The 19,732-nt window shown below is 38.9% G+C and overlaps 1 protein-coding gene across 7 annotated transcripts in view; it reads left to right on the top strand.

Moving 5' to 3' along the window:
• Positions 1-19,732, top strand: part of NFATC3 (nuclear factor of activated T cells 3) — a 126,891-nt gene that overhangs the window by 34,249 nt on the left and 72,910 nt on the right. For all 7 annotated transcript variants that reach the window (XM_058528084.1, XM_058528086.1, XM_058528089.1 and 4 more), the window contains exons 2-3: positions 2,047-3,184; positions 5,807-5,969. In XM_058528084.1, the coding sequence (XP_058384067.1) occupies positions 2,047-3,184; positions 5,807-5,969 (1,301 nt within the window). The remainder of the gene's footprint in view (positions 1-2,046; positions 3,185-5,806; positions 5,970-19,732) is intronic.

The raw sequence follows: 19,732 nt of genomic DNA on the forward strand, positions 1-19,732 counted from the left end.
TAAAAGTTCTAAAATCTAGGACTCAACGGAGGTAGTTTTTTTTTTTTTTTTTTAAAGATTTTATTTATTTATTTTTCCCCCCAAAGCCCCAGTAGATAGTTGTATGCCACAGCTGCACATCCTTCTAGTTGCTGTATGTGGGACGCGGCCTCAGCATGGGCGGAGAAGCGGTGCGTCGGTGTGCGCCCGGGATCCGAACCCGGGCCGCCAGCATCGGAGCGCGCGCACTTAACCGCTAAGCCACGGGGCTGGCCCATCAACGGAGATAGTTAAATTATAGGATGCTGGCTAATGACAACAACACCAGGAGTCTAAAGTTGTGTGTTATTTTCCGGGGTGCTGATGTAATGAAACAATATGATTTCCTTGAGTACTTTTGAGAAGAGGCTAAAGGTTTGTGCTTCTCTATGTTGTATCTATGAACAATTTTGTCTTTAGTTTCCAGTGATGATCTCTTTGGAAAAAGTGAAGGTATTCAACCAGCACCTTGTGCTAAGGCTTAGTACTTCTGCCTCACTGAAAATGGAAAATAATTACTCCTCCCTAAAAGTGAAATTGCATGGGCTAGCCCCATGGCTTAGCGGTTAAGTGCGTGCGCTCCACTACTGGTGGCCCAGGTTCGGATCCTGGGCGCGCACCAATGCACCGCTTCTCCGGCCATGCTGAGGCCGCGTCCCACATACAGCAACTAGAAGGATGTGCACCTATGGCATACAACTATCTGCTGGCGCTTTGGGGAAAAAAAAAAGGAGGAGGATTGGCAATAGATGTTAGCTCAGAGCCGGTCTTCCTCAGCAAAATGAAGAGGATTAGCATGGATGTTAGCTCAGGGCTGATCTTCCTCACCAAAAAAAAAGAAAAAAAAAAGTGAAATTGCAAAATAACCTTATTGCTGCAGACACTCTCAGTAGGTAATTTGCCGTGATTAGTTTAGTACTAAATATTCCAGCAGGGGGTGCATTTTAAAATTTCTACCCTTGTGAGGATTACTTTATCAATCATAAGTTAAAAGCCTCGATAAGTTATTTTCTAGTCGAGGTAAAGGATCCAATGGGATCATGTGGCTTTTGTAACCTGGTCTGCTACGGCCAAAGATAGGAATTCTTGATAGTGCGACTATGGAGGAAAAAGCTGTTACTGTTACTCATAAACATTTCCTTAATGAAAAGTTCTGAATTTTACTGCAAGGAAACTGAGGTCTTGAAGAGGTTAAATGATTTGACTAAGAGCTCACAGTTAATGGCAGAGGTAGACTAGAGTCTAGGTCTCCTGAGTTTGAGTGTATATTCCTTTTCATTAATAAACTTAGTGTGTGTACTTATAACTAAAAACCTTTCAAAGACTCTGTTTTATCCTTTATTCCTTTTTTAACCTGCAGACCCTAGGTGAGGCTGAACTTGTGTGATTATGTCATTCTATAATTCTGTAAATGTTTTTTAGAATTATGGATATGATTTTTTTTAAATAAAAGCATTTACTGTTTTCAGATAATGTTTTCTGGTTCTCATTTTAGAAAATGTGGAAATAAAGAAAAAGAAACATTTCATGTGTAATTACATATGTAAATATGTAATAATTACATATTTCTGCGGAAATAATGAGATACATTTTTTTTTTTTTTTGGTGAGGAGGATTGTCCCTGAGCTAACATCCGTTGCCACCAATCTTCTTTTTGCTTGAGGCAGATTGTCCCTGAGCTAACATCTGTAGCAGTCTTCCTCTATTTTGTATGTGGGACGCCGCCACAGCATGACTTGATGAGTGGTGTGGAGGTCCACGCCTGGGATCTGAACCTGTAAACCCTGGGCTGCCGAAGTGGAGTGCGTGAACTGAACCACTACGCCACTGGGCCAGCGCCAGATACATTTTAAAAAACTACTCTTTAGTGGAGCTAATGATGTACATTTTATGTCCCATTTTTTTTTCTCAAGATTATTATTATTATTATTTACTTTCTTATCTAGTAATTTATATACATCTAAATTTTCTAATTTCTTGTTTGGTTGATTTTTTTTTTGTTTTTTTTTTTTGCTTTCCTCCCCATAGATCTTGAGCCAGATGATTGTGCTGCATCCATTTACATCTTTAATGTAGATCCACCTTCATCTACTTTAAACTCACCACTTTGCTTACCACATCATGGATTACCGTCTCACTCTTCTGTTTTGTCACCATCGTTTCAGCTCCAAGGTCACAAAAACTATGAAGGAACTTGTGAGATTTCTGAATCTAAATACAGCCCGTTAGGTGGTCCCAAACCCTTTGAGTGCCCGAGTATTCAGATTACATCCATCTCTCCTAACTGTCATCAAGAAATAGATGCGCATGAAGATGACCTACACATAAATGACCCAGAAAGGGAATATTTGGAAAGGCCTTCTAGAGATCATCTCTATCTTCCTCTTGAGCCATCCTACCGGGAGTCTTCCCTTAGTCCTAGTCCTGCCAGCAGTATCTCTTCTAGGAGCTGGTTCTCAGATGCGTCTTCTTGTGAATCTCTTTCACATATTTATGATGATGTGGATTCAGAGTTGAATGAAGCTGCTGCCCGATTCACTCTTGGATCCCCTCTGACTTCTCCTGGTGGCTCTCCAGGAGGCTGCCCTGGAGAAGAGTCCTGGCATCAACAGTATGGGCTTGGACACTCCTTGTCACCCAGGCAATCTCCTTGCCACTCTCCTAGATCTAGTGTCACTGATGAGAATTGGCTGAGCCCCAGGCCAGCCTCAGGACCCTCATCAAGGCCTACTTCCCCTTGTGGGAAACGGCGGCACTCTAGTGCTGAGGTTTGTTATGCTGGGTCCCTTTCACCTCATCATTCACCTGTTCCTTCTCCTGGTCACTCCCCCAGGGGAAGTGTAACAGAAGATACCTGGCTCAATGCTTCTGTCCAGGGTGGATCAGGCCTTGGCCCGGCACTTTTTCCCTTTCAGTACTGTGTAGAGACTGATATCCCTCTGAAAACAAGGAAGACTTCTGAAGATCAAGCTACTGTACTACCAGGAAAATTAGAGCTCTGTTCAGATGACCAAGGGAATTTATCACCATCCCGGGAAACTTCAGTAGATGATGGCCTTGGATCTCAGTATCCTTTAAAGAAAGATTCATCTGGTGACCAATTTCTTTCAGTTCCTTCACCCTTTACCTGGAGCAAACCAAAGCCTGGCCACACCCCTATATTTCGGTGAGTTGATGGAAATGACTGCCGGTCATTTGTCATGCTTATGCGTTATTGATGGCACGTAGCTATATTATCTATATAGAATGGTTTGACCGTTTTTCCTCCTCCTCCTTTTTTTTTTTGCAGTTTCTTCCAGACAAATAACTTAAGGTCCACATATATTTTCCTTTGAGTCTTAAAAGTGTTTTTAGATAGGCTAAAGTTATAATTTTAAAGTGTAGATAATAACAAATCACATTTAAGAATCTCTAGAAGGAATTTTCATATCTAAAAAAGCTCTTGTAAAAGGTTGATTATAATATGGATTAAATTAGTAATAAAACTAATTGAGAATAGGTTTTTTATATTTTTAAGAGCTCAATATACAAATGAAATTTGCCTTTTCATATTTGTGGCAAGTGATTTATTTTTTTTTGTGTGAGGAAGATCAGCCCTGAGCTAACATCCATGCTAATCCTCCTCTTTTTGCTGAGGAAGACCAGCTCTGAGCTAACATCTATTGCCAATCCTCCTCCTTTTTTTCCCCAAAGCCCCAGTAGATAGTTGTATGTCATAGTTGCACATCCTTCTAGTTGCTGTACGTGGGATGTGGCCTCAGCATGGCCGGAGAAGCTGTGCGTCGGTGCGCGCCCGGGATCCGAACCCCGACCGGCGGTAGCGGAGCGCGTGCACTTAACCACTAAGCCACGGGGCCGGCCCTGTGGCAAGTGATTTTTGTCATAATTTATTTTTTGTCTTTTGACTTTATAAGTTTGTGATTTTTTTATTGTTGTAGAGAAATTTTTAAATTTTATGTATTTAAATTTGTCTTTTCCTTTATGGCTTTTGGTTTTGTGTTATATTTGAAAGCCTTACCCTACTCTAAAATAATTAAAAATAAACACCTTAACTCTCACGTTTCTAATGAAATTTTTTATATATGTTATTTTTATAATATATGTATGTAACATAATATATAGTATTTGTATTTATATAACATAAAATAATAAAATATATATTATTAAATATATTAAACATAAAGTAAAAAAATATATAGATATATATTGTATATATTTGAATCTTGAGTCTAGGGACTGGAGTGAAGAATAGTGTAATGATTTTATTTTCCAAATGGCCTATCAGTTATCACAATACCATTTATAGAATCAGTCTAGTCTATAATTGATTAGAAAAGACTGCTTTTATCATGTGTTATATCCCCAGTAAACAGAGTTGGGTCTGTTTACTTTTTTTTTTTTAATGCTTTTTCATGGGGTTGAATGTTTATTTCTGGATCCAGGTCTTTAGAAAAATATAATGTGAAATTATAGTAGTTGAAGACACCTTTGAGCCCATCACTCTGCTTCTGAAAATTATCTTAATCTTTTTAAGGGTTTACTTAAGTCTGCAGAACAAGTGCAGAAACTAGCTGAGAGTTGATGAGGCTGAGTTGTTGTTTCAGATCAGACTAATAAAAATTAACACCTTTGAGCTTCACAGTAGCTGGTGAAGTGAGGCTGAGGATATTCAAGGAAGTAATGAAATAATTTGGAAATTCACAGTAAGAATGGTTACATTTCAGAGGTAGAAGAAACTTTAAAAGTTCCATTTCACCAAGCACTAAGAAGATATTACTTTTTAATACAAATCATTCTAGCTTTGGGTTCATTAACATTTAGCCTATAGACATAAATTGTTTCCTTTCTAATTTCATATTCTCAGTGTTAATACATCCAAATGAGCCTGTAGCCCTTTAAGCTATTTAAATTATCTTATTGATCAATTGATATTTGTCTCTAAAATTAACATTTAGAGATGCTGCAGTGATAGGACTTAATTTTTTCAGCCAAGTATGTACTGAAATTAAATTTTTACCTCAAATTGCAATACATTGCTGACTGTAAGTAATATTTCAGAGAGAGAGGGAAAAGAGCAATAGGGAGGAAGTGGGGAAAGCAGCATGTAAAATAGACTGACTTCTATAGTTATACGACGGGAAGGGAGACATGTACTGAGACACGGTGGTATTTGGATCCTTGGGGAGATATTGATACACATACACAGAGATGTGTATTTTTGCTTTAAGAAATCAAATTATTATTCTTTTGATTGTTTTTGTAATTATGTACATATAGTTGAGGAGCAGTTACAGTTTTACAAAATGTTAGAATTTGTCTTTTTTAAAAAAATACGGGAGGGCCGGCCCCATGGCTTAGCGGTTAAGTGCGAGCGCTCCGCTGCTGGCAGCCTGAGTTTGGATCCTGGGCGTGCACCAATGCACTGCTTCTCCGGCCATGCTGAGGCCGCGTCCCACATACAGCAACTAGAAGGAAGTGCAGCTATGACATACAACTATCTACTGGGGCTTTGGGGGAAAAAATAAATAAAATTATAAAACAAAGAAAACCTTTAAAAAAAAGAATACAGGAAGCCAAAAAGTAGATAAAATCAATTTTATTCTTCAGGTTAAAGAATTATTTCTTAAGCACCCACCATATCCAGTGTTATAACTTATTAAGTAAAGTTTTATTTTGGAATACTTTGCTTCAAAGATCTTGAAATGTTGGTGCTGACAGAGAAGTAATTTGAATCACTGCTAGGCTATAATAGCATGGTGAAATGCATCTTTGTGTGTTTTGTTTATAGCACATCTTCATTACCTCCGCTAGACTGGCCTTTACCAACTCATTTTGGACAGTGTGAACTGAAAATAGAAGTGCAACCTAAAACTCATCATCGAGCCCATTATGAAACTGAAGGTAGCCGAGGAGCAGTAAAAGCATCTACTGGGGGACATCCTGTTGTGAAGGTATGAGATTTTGGGGGCGTGTTTTACAGATACTGTGCATCTGTTTATGATACAGTCTATTCGGTTAGGTACTACTGAGCCAAAATAGAAAATTCAAAACTAGAAAGCCTCTATTGAGGTTTTGTGTCATTGTTAATATGGCAGCACTTCCACATTTTTTTTTGCTAGGCTGAAAGATATTCTTCCTGGACTGACTCCAGCTGGGGAAACTCTGGCGAAAGAAGATTATAGTGATCAAACAGTTGTTTTTCTGATGAAAAATAAATGCCTGTATTGTGTCTATAAATATAATACATGCTTGTTTAAAATACAAGTAATACACAAAAGTAGAAAGAATAAAGCAATAAATTACCCCAAATCTAAACCTGTCAGAAATAAGCAGTTTTTAATATTTGATTAACATTCCAGGTAATTCTCTGTGTGTATATTTAGTGGAACACTGGATGGATGGCTAGAAAAATGAATGAATTTTTTAAGGGTAGGATTATACTGAAGATCTTTGTAATTCAAATATTAAATTTATTTTTATTTGAATTTATTAGAAGAAAATAAAACTAAAAGTGAAATTGTAAAAATTATATAATATTTGAGTGTATTAAATATATTTGATATGTAAGTTTTGAATTCTAACAGTTGAATATTAACTTTAATTTTATTTGCATAAAATGCTTAAAAAGTGAAACAAAAGTAAAACTAAGAATTACTGAATCATGGGGCCCGTCTCGTGGCGTAGCGGTAACAGTGCTCGTGCTCTGCTGCTGGCGGCCCGAGTTCGGATCCTGGGCGCGCACTGACACACCACTTGTCAGGCCATGCTTTGACCGCGTCCCATGTTAAGTGGAGGAAGATGGGCACAGATGTTAGCTCAGGGCCAGTGCTGGCCCTCCTCAGCAAAAAGAGGAGGATTGGCATGGATGTTTGCTCAGGGCTGATCTTCCTCACACACACACACACACACACACACACACACAAAATAATTAATTAATTAAAAAAAAAGAATTACTGAATCTTAGATACTGTTCTTTACTCTAAGAGGGTCCTAAAAAATCTTTCTAAGGTCAAAGAGATAAAATAAATTATTAAGAGATTAAATTGTTGTTTTAGATTTAAATGGTATGAATTCAGACTCCCTGCTCTGAAAAATGAGCTAATTGTCTCTCTTAAACTTCTTCCCCCTGCTCTACCCTCAACCTACTGAATTTTATTGCTTATATTATTTTTCCTTCCAGATCTACAGCCATCTCTACATCTTGTGTTCCCCCTACCCCCACTGTTTAGCCTTAGTTCTATATCTAGTTGGATTCAGTGATTACTACTAATTCTTTATTATTTATTTCATTGTGAAGTGTTCTGTTTTTTGTTTTTTTAAGGAAGGCTTTGGATTCTATATTCCTTGGGTTCTTTCATGTTTGAGAATGTTTATTTGTTGCCTTTATATATTCAAACATCAGAATGGCTATATAGAATAATCTTGAGTCACCCATTTTCTCTCTCAGAACTTGTTTTATGGCATTGTGTATTATAGCTGAGAAATTAATTATATCTGAGGTGAATTTGAACAAGTACAATTTATAAACTATCATTTCCTATACCAGCCATGCTTTATGATTTATCATTATTATTTAAACGTGTTTTATAGTTCCTGACAAACAAAGCTTTACATTTTAGGTGGGTTTTATTTTATTTTACTTTATTTTTATTTTATTTATTTATTTTTTTGTGAGGAAGATCAGCCCTGAGCTAACATCCATGCCAATCCTCCTCTTTTTGCTGAGGAAGACTGGCCCTGAGCTAACATCTATTGCCAATCCTCCTCTTTTTCCCTTTTTCTCCCCAAAGCCCCACTAGATAGTTGTATGTCGTAGTTGCACATCCTGCTAGTTGCTGTATGAGGGACGCTGCCTCAGCATGGTTGGACAAGCGGTGCGTTGGTGCACGCCCGGGATCTGAACCCTCTACCGCCAGTAGCGGAGGGCACGCGCTTAACCGCTAAGCCATGGGGCTGGTCCCGTAGGTGGGTTTTAAAATGACTTATAGCAAGAAATGTCAGTTAAAGAAAAAGAGATCAGATTTGTGGTTACCAGAGGCAGAGGATGGGGAGGTGGGGGAATTGGATGAAGGTGGTCAAAAGATACAAACTCCCAGTTATAAGATAAATAAGTACTGGGGATGTAATGTATAACATGATGACTATAGTTAACCTTGCTGTATGGTATATTTGAAAGTTGCTAAGAGAGTAGATCCTAAAAGTTCTCATCATAAGGAAAAAAAGTTTTTTTCCCTCCCTCTTTCTCTCCTTTTCTTTTTTTTGGTAACTATATGGGGTGATGGATGTTAACTGAATTTATCTTGGTAATCAATTTGCAATATATGTAAATCAAGTCATTATGCTGCATGCCTTAAACTTACATAGTACTGTATCTCAATTATACTCAATAAAACTGCAAGAAAAAAAGAGAAATGTCAGGAAAACTGAACATAGGAATTCTACTGTTTGTTATTGGTGTCATATTTTCCTCTTAAGTGAGATCTTATTTCGTTTTGATTAAGGAGGAAGATTCTTTCCTTTGTTTCCTGTATCTTTGACTCTTCTTACTAGGAAAGAAATTATTTACAAGTGCTTAAATGAACAAAAATCTTTTGAGGGGCTGGCCCGGTGGCGCAAGCGGTTAAGTGCGCGTGCTCTGCTGCAGCGGCCCGGGGTTTGCCGGTTCGGATCCCAGGCACACACTGACTCACCGCTTGTCAAGCCATGCTGTGGCGGCGTCCCATATAAAGTGGAGGAAGATGGGCACTATGTTAGCCCAGGGCCAGTCTTCCTCACCAAAAAAAAAGAGGAGGATTGGCAGATGTTAGCACAGTGCTCATCTCCTCACAAAAAAAAAATTCTTTTGAGAGTCCAAGTGATTTGTTTTGACAGTATTCCTTTAATTAAAACTGATTCCCTGCTTAAGGGGAGATTAACACTTCTGATAGCATCGATGTTTTATATTCTCCTTGTGAGTGATATTTTTTTCGAATTGAAGAATTATATTATTCATTATACTTGAAATTATTGACTTAACCATTGTATGTCTGGATGTTGATGATTTTTATCAGTTTTTCCCAATACCTATGATGCTCCCTTTCAATCTGAGATTCTTTCTTCCTCTGTGCAAGAAAAATTTTCTATATTATGTATCTAATACATTTTGTGTTCCATCTGTGTTGTCCTTTACTTCAAGGACTCCATTTATGATTAAAATGTTGGCTTGTCTTTGCCTGTCCTCCATATCTGTGTTCTTTTCTCTGGATATTTTAATGTCTTTTCTTATCATTTGTTGTGATTTTTTTTGAAGTCTTAACCTCATGTTTTTGATATGTTTGACGCTTGCGGTTTCTCATTCAGCTTTTAGATCTACAGTTGTGTTTTGAATTTTAATTTGATTCCTTGGCTCCATTTTCCACTCATTTGATATTTTATCATTATATTTGGTCTCATGATTTATTGAATTTGTATTCTTAAATATTTTACTGTGCAGCATCCACCAGCAATTAGTTTCAGAGTTTTGTTTTTTTTGTATATGTGTTTTCGTTGAGGGGAAGTTTTGTTTTTATTTTTATTATATTCTTCAAGTGTCTTTGCGTAACTTATTCCTAAAGATTTTATTTATTTATTTATTTTTCCCCCCAAAGCCCCAGCAGATTGTTGTATGTCATAGCTGCACATACTTCTAGTTGCTGTATGTGGGACATGGCCTCAGCATGGCCGGAGGGGCGGGGTGTCAGTGCGCGCCCGGGATCCGAACCCCGGCTGCCAGCAGCGGAGCGCGCGCACTTAACCGCTAAGCCACGGGGCCGGCCCTGCGTAATTTATTCCTTATTCTTTTTTTTTTTTTGTGAGGAGATCAGCCCTATCTAACATCTGCCAATTCTCCTCTTTTTTTGCTGAGGAAGACTGGCCCTGGACTAACATCCGTGCCCATGTTCCTCTACTTTATATGGGACGCCGCCACAGCATGGCTTGACAAGCGGTGCATCGGTGCGCGCCCAGGATCTGAACCCGAGAACCCCGGGCCTCTGCAGCAGAGCGCATGCACTTAACCGCTTGCGCCACAGGGCCTGCCCCATTATTCTTTATTCTTAACTTAACAGAAATAAAAAATGTATATTATGGTTGCTTACTTGCCAGGCGGTATCGTCGTCTGTCCCCATCCCCCATGTCGTCGTGGTGTCGTGTCCCGTCCCCCGGTGTGTGCCGCCCCCCCCCCCCCCCCCCCCCCCGTTTTGTCTGAGAGCTTTGGTCTATATGTAGCCTGAGGGGCTTCCGGTAAAGTGGTAGAGAGTTAGGATAGGCCTTGTTGGGTTTGGCTCAAGAGAGTGGATAATATCATGTATTATTGCCCACTCCCAGTATTCTGCTATATGTCATATTTTCATGAGCTTTGCTTGTTCCCCTAGTACAACACAGAGTTCTGAAAGATGGTAAGCACGCCTGACCTTTTCTGCCTCTGCCAAAGGTCCTGGAGCGAAATGTAGGATCTCTTATTCTTGAGGGAAAGTTTTTCTTTGACTTTCCTCAGAGTTGCCTCCTTAGACTTTTGATCTACTTTGCTGCGAATTACCATTAATTATCATTCTCAGCTATTTTATTTTTTCACTTTATTACTTTTATTCCATTATTTTACTCATTAATTTTCTTTACTCACTTTTCCTTATTACTCTTCCTGGTGGATGAAGGTTTAGATTGGTTAGCAGCTCTGCCACACTACATCAGAATCTTCTGTTTCACGCTACTTACCACCTTCTCCCTCCCCCTTTTGAAGTTTATAGCTCAAAGTTGTGCTTTGGTTGGTTGGTTGTTGCTGGTAGATTTTTAGCTGTTCCCCCCTCCACTCCCCAATACATTTTGTTTATTTTGTTAGGTGTTGGGGGAAGAAGATTCTGATACTTCTTCATTCCATTGTCTTTATGTAAACATTACATGATGAAAGTAGGTCATCTCAAATTGGAAATGAAACTGATACCCGATTCTACATACTCTGTCACACTTGGAGGATTGTGTGCTTTTTATGGAATACTCTATTTGTATATGCCCACTTCTGAGAGCACATTGTTCACACTAAGAGAGGTGGCCCTTCTCTAGCAACTAAAATACTATTTGTAGATTTCTCTGCTATTCTGAGAATTTTTTAATACTCAGAAAAAGAAAGAGGAAGGCATCAGTTGCCATTCCAGACTGGTTTGAACATCACACATGAGAGTGATATGCTTGGTTCTCAAGATTAGGAAAAATGCCTTAATTTTGCTCTGTATATGCTGACTTTTTATTTTCAACATTTTATTGCTGCATAAGAATACATCGATAAAAGTATACAAATCTTAAGATGTACAGCTTAATGAATTTTTAACACACACAGGTGTACATATATATACCTGTGAAAGTACCACACAGGTTATGATATAGAACATTTTAAGCACTCGAGAAGGCCCTTTGTGTCCTTGCCAATTTGTACCCCCAACCAAAGGTAATGATGCTTCTGACCACTTATCACTATAGATTAGTTTTTTTATTCTTGAATTTCATATAAATGGAATTATACAGTATGTCCTGTTTTCTGTCTAGCTTCTTTTTTTTGGGGAAGATTAGCCCTGAACTAGCATCCTTTGCCAATCCTCCTCTTTTTTGCTGAGGAAGATTGGCCCTGGGCTAACATCTGTGCCTATCTTCCTCTAGTTTATATGGGACGCCGCCACTGCATGGCTTGATAAGCAGCACATAGGTCCGTGCCTGGGATCCGAACCTGCAAATCCTGGGCCGCCAAAGTGGAGGCTGAGAACCTAACTGTTGCGCCACTGGGCCGGACCCGGAGGTTTTTAATTTTAATGAAGTCCAAATTGTCAGTTATGTTTTCCATGGATAGTGCTTTATATCCTTTTCAGCCACCTTTGCTTAACACGAAGGTTATGAAGACAAGTTTCCTGTGTTTTTTCCTACAAACTTTATTGCTTTACCTTTTTTTTCTCCTTTTTTCTGAGGAATGTCAGCCCTGAGGTAACATCCATGCCAATCCTCTTTTTGCTGAGGAGGACTGGCCCTGGGCTAACATTTGTGCCCATCTTCCTCCACTTTATATGGGACACTGCCGCAGCGTGGCCTGACAAGCGGTGCCTCAGTGCGCGCTCGGGATCCGAACCCAGGCCGCCAGCAGCAGAGCACGCGCACCCAACCGCTATGCTACAGGCCCGACCCCTATTCCTTTACCTTTTTACGTTTAGGTCTATGATCTGTCTCAAATTAGTTTTTGTATAAGGATTAAAGGTAAGGATTAAGATACATTTTTTTTTCTTACAGATAGAGGTTGACCCATACCATTATTGAAAAGCCCATAATTTTTCTCCTGTGCTACATTGGTGCCTTTGTTGTAAATCAGGTGACCATATACCTGTGGCTCTCTTTCTTAACTCTTCATTCCGCACCATTGGACTGCTTGGTCTACGTTAGTACCATCACTACATTGCCTTAATTACGATGGCTTTATAGTAAATCTTGATATTTGGTAGTGTGAGTCTTTTTTTCTTTTAAGATGATTTCAGCTATTCTAGGTCTTTTGCATTTCTGTATGAGTTTTAGAGTCAGCTTATCAATCTCCACCCCAAAAAAAATAAAACTCTCCTCCTGGGATTTTAATTAGGATTTCCTTGCAAGTGTAGGTCAGTTTGGAGAGAATTGACCTCTTAGTAGTATTGACGGTTTTGATCCATGAACATGGTCTATCCCTCCATTTATTTTGGTACAGGCATACCTTGTTTTATTGTGCTTCACTTTATTGTGCTTCGCAGATCTTGCGTTTTTTACAAGACCCTCCACGAGCAAAAAGATTACAACTTGCTGAAGGCTCAGGTGATAGCATTTTTTATCAATAAAGTATTTTTTAATTAATGTATATACATTGTTTTTTTAGATGTAATGCTATTTCACACTTAATAACTACAATATAGTGTAAACATAACTTTTCTATACACTGGGAAAACAAAAAATTCTTGTGACTTGCATTATTGTGATATTCCCTTACTGAGGTGGTCTAAAACCGAACCTACAGTATCTCCGAGGTGCGCCTGTATTTCCTAGTTCCTGTTAGCAGTGTTTTGTAGTTTTCAGGTTAAAAATCTTTCACATCTTTTGTTATTTCCAATGTTCGGTGTTTTTTAATCCTGTTATAGATGATATTTTTTATTTCATCTTCAAATTTTTTGTTTGTAGAATATTGAAATGCAATTGATTTTCTTTTTACATTGACTCTATATTCCTTGACCTAATAGTTTATTTTAGCTTCTTTTCAGATCATCTTTGAATGATGACAGTTTTCTTTCTTTCTTTCTTTCTTTTTTTTTTTTGTGAGGAAGATCAGCCCTGAGCTAACATCCATGCTAATCTTCCTCTTTTTGCTGAGGAAGACCGGCTCTGAGCTAACATCTATTGCCAATCCTCCTCCTTTTTTTTTTCCCCAAAGCCCCAGTAGATAGTTGTATGTCATAGCTGCACATCCTTCTAGTTGCTGTATGTGGGACGCAGCCTCGCATGGCCGAAGAAGCGGTGCGTCAGTGCGCGCCCGAGATCCGAACCCCGGGCCACCAGCAGCGGAGTGCACGCGCTTAACCGCTAAGCCACAGGGCCGGCCCAACTCTTTTCATCTTGTAAAACTGAAACTTTATACCCATTTCCCCCTTCCCCAGCCCCTGGAAACCACCATTCTACTTTCTGTCTCTATGATTTTGACTACTCTAAATTCCTCTTATAAGTGGAATCATACGCTATTTGTCTTTTTGTGACTGGCTTATTTCACTCAGCATAATGGCCTCAAGGTTCATCCATGTTGTAGCATATGTTAGAATTTTCTTTTTAAGACAGATAATATTTCATTGTATACACATTTTGCTTATCCATTCATCTATCAATGGACACTTGGGTTGCTTCCATGTTTTAGTTATTGTGAATAACACTGCTGTGAATGTGGGTGGGCAAATATCTTTTCAAGACTCTGTTTTCAGTTCTTTTGGGTATATACCCAGAAGTGGAATTGCTGAATCATATGGTAATTCTGTTTTTGATTTTTGGTGGAACCACCATTTCCACCAACAGTGCACAAGGGTCCCACTTTCTCTACCTCCTCGCCAATACTTGTTATTTTATGGATTTTTTGTTAGTAGCCATCCTAATAAGTGTGAGGTGATATCTTGTAGTTATGATTTGCATTTCCCTAATGATTGGTGATGTTGAGTATCTTTTCATGTGTTTATTGGCCATTTGTATATCTTCTTTGGAGAAATGTCTATTCAAGTCCTTTGCCCATTTTTTGAATTAGGTTGTTTGTTTTTTTTGTTGTTGAGTTTTAGGACTTCTCCATATATAGTTTATTATATACATATAAAATCAGATAAATATGTGTGTATATATGATTTGCAAATATTGTCTCCCATTCTGTGGGTTGCCTTTTTACTGTCTCTTTTGATGCACAAAATTTTAATTTTCATAAAGTCCAATTTGTCTATTTTTTATTTTATTGCCTCTGTCTTTGGTGTCATATCCAAGAAATCATTGCCAAATCCAATGTTATGAAGCTTTTGCCCTAGGTTTTCTTCTAAGAGTTTTATAGTTTGTCATACATTTAGGTCTTTTATCCATTTGAGTTAATTTTTGTATATGGTATTAGGTAAGGGTCCAACTTTATTCTTTTGCATGTAGTTATTCAGTTGTCCCAGCATCATTTGTTGAAAAGACCGTCCTTTCCCCATTGAATGGTCTTGACACTGTTGTCAAAAATCATTTGACTGTATGTTCAAGGGTTTATTTTTGGGCTTTCTATTCTATTCCGTTGGTCTAGGTCTGTCTTTATGATAGTATCACAGTGTTTTGATTACTGTAGCTTTGTAGTAAGTTTTGAAATCTGGAAGTGTAGCACCTTCAGCTTTATTTTTTGTTTTTGAAGGTTGTTTTGGCTATTCAGGGTCCCTTGAGATTCCATATGATTTTTAGGATGGGTTTTTCTGTTTATGCAAAAAATGCCATTGAAATTTTGATAGAGGTTGCACTGAATCGGTAGATTGCTTTAGATAAGTATTGACATCTTAACAATAATAAATCTTCTAATCAATGAACATGGGACATGTTTCCATTTATTTATGTCCTCTTTAATTTCTTTCAGCAGTGTTTTGTAGTTTTCATTGTACAAGTTTTTCACCTCCTTGGTTAAAGTTAAGTATTTTATTCTTTTTTATGCTACTGTAAGTGGAATTCGTTTCATAATTTTTTTTTCAGAATGTTCATTGTTTATGTGTAGAAATGCAACTGATTTTTGTATGTTGATTTTGTATCCTGCTACGTTGTTGAATTTATTTATTAGCTCTAATAGTTTTTGTGTGTGTGGTATTGTTAGGGTTCTCTGCATATAAGGTCATATCACCTGAGAACAGAGATAATTTTACTTTTTCCTCTCCAATTTGGATGTCTTTAATTTCTTTTTCTTGCCTAAGTGCTCTGGCTAGGATTTCCAGTACTGTGTTGAATAGAAGTGGTGAAAGCAGGCATCCTTGAGTTGTTCCTGATCTTAGAGGAAAAGCTTTCAGTCTTTCACCTTTGAGTATGATGTTTGCTGTGGGTTTTTCATATATGGCTTTTATTATATTGAGATAATTTCTTTCTGTTCCTAGTTTGTTGAGTGTTTTTATCATGCAACGGTGCTGAATTTTGCCAAATGCTTTTTCTGAACCAGTTGAGATAATCATGTGTTCTTTTTCCCTTCATTCTGTTAATGTGGTGTATTACATTGGTTGATGTTCATATGTTGAACCATTTTTTTTTTTTTGTGAGGAAAATCGGCACTGAGCTAACATCTGCCAGTCCTCCTCTTTTTACTGAGGAAGACTGGCCCTGGGCTAACATCCATGCCCATCTTCTTCCACTTTGTATGGGACGCCGCCACAGCATGGCTTGACAAACGGTGCGTCTGTGCGCGCCCGGGATCTGAACCAGTGAACCCCAGGCCGCCACAGTGGAGTGCGGGCACTTAACCGTTTGCGCCACCGGGCTGGCCCCTGTTGAACCATTTTTGCATTTCAGGACTAAATCCCACTTGATCATGGTATATAATTCTTTTATTTATTTTATTTATTTATTTATTTATTTATTTATTTATTTATTTATTTATTTATTTATTTCCCCCAAAGCCCCAGTAGATAGTTGTATGTCATAGCTGCACATCCTTCTGGTTGCTGTATGTGAGACGCGGCCTCAGCATGGCTGGAGAAGCGGTACATCGGTGCACGCTCAGGATCCGAACCCGGGCCGCCAGCAGCGGAGCACGCGTACTTAATTGCTGATCCACTGGGCCAGCCCCTATAATCCTTTCAATATGCTGCTGAATTTAGTTCACCAGTATTTTGTTGAGAATTTTTGCATCAGTGTTCTTAAGGGATATTGGTCTGTAGCTTTCTTTTCTTGTAGTGTCTTTTTCTGGCTTTGGTATCAGGGAAATGCTGACTTCATAGAATGAGTTAGGAAGTGTTCCCTTCTCTTCAATTTATTTGAAAAGTTTGAGAAAGCTTGGTATTAGTTCTTCTTTAAATGTTTGGTTTAATTCCCTGGGTCCAGGGCTTTTCTTTGTCAGGAGATTTTTGATTGCTGATTCAATCTTCTTGCTAGGTATAGGAATATTTAGGTTGTCTGTTGCTTCATGATTTAGTCTTAGTAGGTTTTGTGTTTCTAGGAATTTGTCCATTTAATCTAGGTTGTCCAATTGGTTGGCATACAGTTGTTCATAGTACTCTCTTATAATCCTTTTTATTTCTGTAGAATTGGTAGTAATGTCCTCACTTTTCTTTCTTCGTTGGTTTTTTTTTTTTTTTTTTTTGGTCAGGAAGATTAGCCCTGAGCTAACATCCGATGCCAGTCCTCCTCTTTTGGCTGAGGAAGATTGGCTCTGGGCTAACATCCGTGCCCATCTTCCTCTACTTTATATGGGACGCCGCTACAGCATGGCTTGACAAGTGGTGCGTCAGTGTACACCCAGGATCTGAACCTGCGAACTCGGGGCAGCCGAAGTGTACTGCGCGTACTTAACCGCTGCGCCACCAGGCCAGCCCTCTCACTTTTGTTTCTGATTTTAGTAATTTGAGTCTTCTTTTTTTTCTTAGTCTGTCTAGCTAAAGGTTTGTCAATTGTGTTGATCTTTTTAAAGAACCAACTTTTGTTTTCATTTATTTGCTCTATTGTTTTTCTGTTCTCTATTTCATTTATCTCTGCTCTAATCTTTATTATTTTCTTCCTTCGGCTAGCTTTAGGTTTAGTTTGTTCTTCTTTTTCTAGTTCCTTAATTTGTAAAGTTGTGAATTCACAACTTGGAAAACAGATTCTCCCCCTTCTACAGGCTTGTGCTATTTTTAGTTATTGCTTTTGGTTTTTTGATTCTTGTAGGCTGTCTCTTTGCCAGAAATCAGCTTGAGGTGTAAACTTAAGGTCCTCTCTGGTCTTTTCTGACCCTTTCCCTGGGCTTGGGTGGTTACTTTCTAATTTTCCCTATATTTGCAGTTATCTTTTAATATCCTAGTCTTTAATGTGTGTCTTTCAGAAGAGAAAAAAGGAAAAATAGGATGGGTGGGTGCCAGCTCTGTAAATCTCCTGGAAGTCACTTCAGCCAGAGGGGGAGGGGCTTGCAACAATGGGGAGGTGAAACAACAACGGTTGCCCACCTGTTTATCTGCACCTCTGTTGTCAGAAGCAGCAATCAGCAATCAGCGAACAGATCCCCAATACTCAGAGGAAATGGTCCTCTTTGCCCACCCTGGCTCCAACCAGCTGTAGTGCAAGCTGCTCAGGAACATGCCACCATACTGAGGGTGGGGGATGAGTAGCTGCTACTGTGCTAATAGCTGAAGTTGATCAAAATTAACCACAATTTACCCTTCAAATCTTCCCCTGGAAGTTGCAAGCCTTCAGTAGACTCCACAGTTCCGAAATGGTTGTATCAGATTGATTCTGCCAGTGCAGTTGCTGTCTAGGTAGGGAAACAGATTCCTGGTAGGAAGACTGCTTCCTACTCTGACATTTTTCCAGAATCCTCTCCTAATCTTTATTTCTTTTTCTTACCTTATTGCATTGAATAGGACCTCTAGTACACTGTCGAATTAAAGTAGTAATGGAGGACATACTTGTCTTTTTCCCAAACTCAGAGGAAAAGCATTCGTAATTACACCATTAAGTAATTTGCTAGCTATGGAATTTTTTGTGGGTTTTTTAAAATACCTTTTATCAGATTAAAGATATTCCTTTAAACTAATTTGCTAGCATGTTTTTTTTTAATAGTTATTATTATTATTATTATTTTTTCTTTCCCCTCAAAGCCCCAGTAGATAGTTGTATGTCATAGCTGCACATCCTTCCAGTTTGCTGTATGTGGGACGCGGCGTCAGCATGGCCAGAGAAGCGGCGCGTCGGTGTGTGCCCAGGATCCGAACCTGGGCCGCCAGCAGTGGAGCGCGTGCACTCAACCGCCAAGCCACGGGGCCGGCCTTGCTAGCATGTTTTTACTTTTATTTTTTATTTATTTTAAATTACAAATAGGTCTTGAGTGTTAGCAAATGCTTTTTCTTGCAGAATTGTTTTCTACTTCAAGGATGCTATAAGAACCATGCAACCAGTGTCTACTTCTTGTCTATTTTGTAGTGTGGTGAATTCGTAGATGGAGAGTGCAAAATAGAACCTCAGTGTTCTTTTGTTATTAAATGAGGCTGATAGATGAATGATATATATATAGTCTCATTTCATTTTTTTTCTTTGGTGAGGAAGATTGGCTCTGAGCTATCATCAGCTGCCAATCTTCCTCTTTTTGCTTGAGGAAGATTGTTGCTGAGCTAACATCTATGCCAATCTTCCCCTATTTTGTACGTGGGGTGCCACCATAGCATGGCTTGATGAGCAGTGCGTAGGTCCATGCCCGGGATCCCAACCCATGATCCTGGGGCTGCCAAAGTGGAGCACGCGAACTTAACCACTACACCACCAGACCGACCCCGTCTCATTTCTTTTTATAGTTATGGTTAGAGACTGTAGAATTATGCAGCACTGTTAAGAATCTTCTTCCAAGCTCCCAGTGAGTTTTTTTGGGTTGTGCATATCCACAATATTTTTTTGTTGTGGGGGTAAAAAATTTCTGTAGTGCCTTCAGAATATACAAGCACAATTGAGTAACAGATGCAATTTAGTCTAAAATGAAACTGAATTGTTTACTTGTTGCCAGGAAATTAATCTTTAATAAATTTAATAGTCTAAATGAGTATTTAGTCAGATTATTTTTCTTTTTAGTAATTATTCAAATATGAGAGAATTGTCCCATATTTAATTAAAGTCAATAATTTTTTTTTTTCTGAGGAAGATTAGCCCTGAGCTAACATCTGTGCTAATCCTCCTCTTTTTGCTGAGGAAGACCGGCTCTGAGCTAACATCTATTGCCGATGCTCCTCCTTTTTTCCCCACAGCCCCAGTAGATGGTTGTATGTCATAGTTGCACATCCTTCTAGTTGCTGTATGTGGGACGCGGCCTCAGCATGGCCGGAGAAGTGGTGCGTCGGTGCGTGCCCGGGATCTGTACCTGGGCCGCCAGTAGCGGAGCTCGTGCACCTGACCGCTAAGCCACCGGGCCGGCCCAAAGTCAATAATTTTTATTGGAGTTTTCTAGTGGAAACGCACGTTTTCAGTCACTGGGATTAGAAGAGACTTTTGCAGATCT

The sequence above is a fragment of the Diceros bicornis genome, chromosome 32, assembly GCF_020826845.1.
Source record: "Diceros bicornis minor isolate mBicDic1 chromosome 32, mDicBic1.mat.cur, whole genome shotgun sequence".
Taxonomy (NCBI): Eukaryota; Metazoa; Chordata; class Mammalia; order Perissodactyla; family Rhinocerotidae; genus Diceros; species Diceros bicornis.